We start from the raw sequence: 2,708 nt of genomic DNA, 5'->3' as shown, positions 1-2,708 counted from the left end.
CATATGTAGAAGAAGATGGCCTAATCGGCCATCACTGGGAATAGAGGCCCCTTGGTCTTGCAAACTTTATATGACCCAGCACAAGGGAAGGCCTGGACCAAGTAGTGGGAGTGGGTGGGTAGGGGAGCAGGGGCAGGGGGGTATAGGGAACTTACGGGATAGCATTTGAAATGTAAATAAAGAAAATTTAAAAAAAGAGTATATCCTTATTTAAAGTACCTTAACTACATCATGTTAGAGATTATTTATTTCGGGTGTCAGCCTCTTCAATCAAAGATTATTTGTTTTAAAAAGACATGGCTAGAATGAAATCTAACATTATTGCCTTGGCTGCCAGATTTGAATAACGATATGACTGGGGTTTTGTTAAAGGTTTAGGGTGTGGGCTGGGGAGATTTTTCACTCAGTAATAGCCTTGCAAACATCTTTGGTATCTTAGTTTAGACGCCCAGCTCTCTTGTAAAGCAGAGTATGGAATGCAGGCCCAGTGCTTGAGGAGACAGCATCAAGGTGAGCCCTGGAGCTCATCCCTGAGCACTACAGACTCGGTGAGAGACCAGGCCTCACATAAAAGAAGCATAAGCATTGGAGGACAGCTTTGACCTCTAATGTTGAGATGTTAACTTCAGACGTTGTTCATAACACACAAAGACACATACACTCATACAATACTTACAAAGGGTTGAAAAGTAAATGATAGTAGCTTTTTTATTGTCCTAAGAATCTCTACAGTTATTTTTTCACAATAAAAGACTGTGTCTAAAATTCTGGCTTCTACTACCTTTTCTGGAAACCAGCCCTGACTTATCCAAGAATAAGGACACTGTGGCTCCCATTGTGGCCTTGACCTGTTCCTGGTATTGTGCAACTTTGCAAAAGTAACAAATCCTGTGTATATCTCCAGATTTCTCTGGAGTATAACAGGAAGGAGATGGACAAATTTGAAGTCAAGGGAAGAGGTTCCTTATCACACACATAAAGGTCTCAGGAGGACTGGAAAACAAGAAAGTCCCTCCAGGTTAGCAAACAGTCCACCATGATGGTTTTCATTCTGAGGTCAGCCATGCTCTACATCCAGCATACACTAATGAATACCAATAACTCACATGTATCTTTACTAGGTCTTCCTTCTCCCCATCATAATGATGCACTATAAAATTCCAGTAAGATTCCCACAGTTGAGAGTTATACATGAGAGATCTCACTTAGTTCTGGTAACCATTCACTGTGAGATGCTGATGGCTACCCTGAAACAAACCAAAGTATTTGCCAATATTTGTGTCATTCATTAGTCTCCAGCATTGGTTCCCAACCTTCCTAATGCTGTGACTCTTTAATACAGTGCCTCATGTTGTGGTGATCCCCAGCCATAAGATGAGTTTGGGTTCCAACCCACAGATTGAGAACATACAGGAAGCTACCCTGAGTGTTCATTTCTGGCATTTTGCCCTTTTTGCCATGAAAAATGGTGTTGTAGGTTGTGGACATAAAGAGAAATCCCCTCCCACACTGCAACTAAGACAGCTGAGAGGTCATCTGGTGACTTTCTTCTCCTCTATCAATCTGTGAAGCATGGATACAGGAAAAGCATACTGCCCAGCATTGTTAGGTCATGGGTCTGTCCCTTTAAGCCTGGAGCTCACAGCCAAGTTCACTCTTAGAGCTGGCAGGCCCTGAATGGGAACAGTAAACTCATAAGCAGCCTAGGCCAGAAAAGTAAATCGGGAGGAGGGGGGGAGGAACAAAAACAAAAAACAAATTAAAACCACAGCCACATCCTATCAAGGCCAGATTCCCTATCTGACAGCAAAAAAACAAGGAAGATAAACTTTCTCCCTGTCCCTGAAGTCTCTGACTGAGTTATGGCAAATGTTCTAGTGCTACTGAGGCTTCATTATATGCTGCACTAACACCCACCATGAGAGAAAATGTCTTTAGAGTTTGTCCCCCTTTGTTCCCCTTAAGCATGCCTTCCTACTGATTCACCAGGAGCAGGGGTCTTTCCTCAGCGAAGAGCAAGCATGAATATGGCTAAGTGTCCCAACCACAGCCACCAATTTCAACTGCTGCTGTAACCTGTATTTATCAAGGGGGTAGATACACAAGCAGGGGATACACAATCAGACCCTGATGCAGGGCAAACCTAACTATCTGCTCTCTTGTATATGGATTAGCTCTAGCCTGAGATCCTGACAATCCTGTATTCTTACCTCCTTGGGTTTATAGGTGCCAAAGCCCAGGGCAGGAATGAAGTGGCCATCATTTAGTTTGACATAGTGCTCTTTGGAGCTCATTGTCTCTCACTCCCCTGGCTAAGCACTCCCTGAGTCTTCTGTTGTCCTGAAGGGGAAGTGGGTAAATGTCATATATCAGCTTCCTGTCTAATGGTTAACAAGGGACACTCCCTTTCTGGAAGTTAGCCATGCCTACTCACTGGCTAATGTTTAACTCTCTGCTATCCATCTAATGATTAATCAGTGCTACTGTCTGGCTAATGGTTAACAGTACTGTTGTGTGCTTACTGTTTAAATACTACTGTTGTCTGTCTAATGGACACCAACACAAGGGAGGAGTCAGAAATTTAAAGCTGCATTCCACAAATAAGGAGATAAACCACTCATTTTCATATGATGGATGAATTTCAAATAAAGTACTATATAATGATAAAGCATTTGTTTTCTGTGGTTTTTCTCTTCTTTATCTCATAT

General features: G+C 42.5%; 1 protein-coding gene across 1 annotated transcript in view; it reads right to left on the bottom strand.

Moving 5' to 3' along the window:
- The window catches only part of LOC110333786 (aldo-keto reductase family 1 member C13-like), an 18,760-nt gene extending 16,423 nt beyond the window's left edge, over positions 1 to 2,337 (bottom strand). The window contains exon 1 of the mRNA XM_021215500.1: positions 2,211 to 2,337. Within this exon, the coding sequence (XP_021071159.1) occupies positions 2,211 to 2,294 (84 nt within the window). The 5' untranslated portion in view covers positions 2,295 to 2,337. The remainder of the gene's footprint in view (positions 1 to 2,210) is intronic.
- Between the last annotated feature and the right edge of the window lie 371 nt (positions 2,338 to 2,708).

This window comes from Mus pahari, chromosome 16 (genome assembly GCF_900095145.1).
Source record: "Mus pahari chromosome 16, PAHARI_EIJ_v1.1, whole genome shotgun sequence".
NCBI lineage: Eukaryota > Metazoa > Chordata > Mammalia > Rodentia > Muridae > Mus > Mus pahari.
The sequence above is the reverse complement of the archived record's forward strand: the minus strand, read 5'-3'. Positions and strand labels throughout refer to the sequence as shown.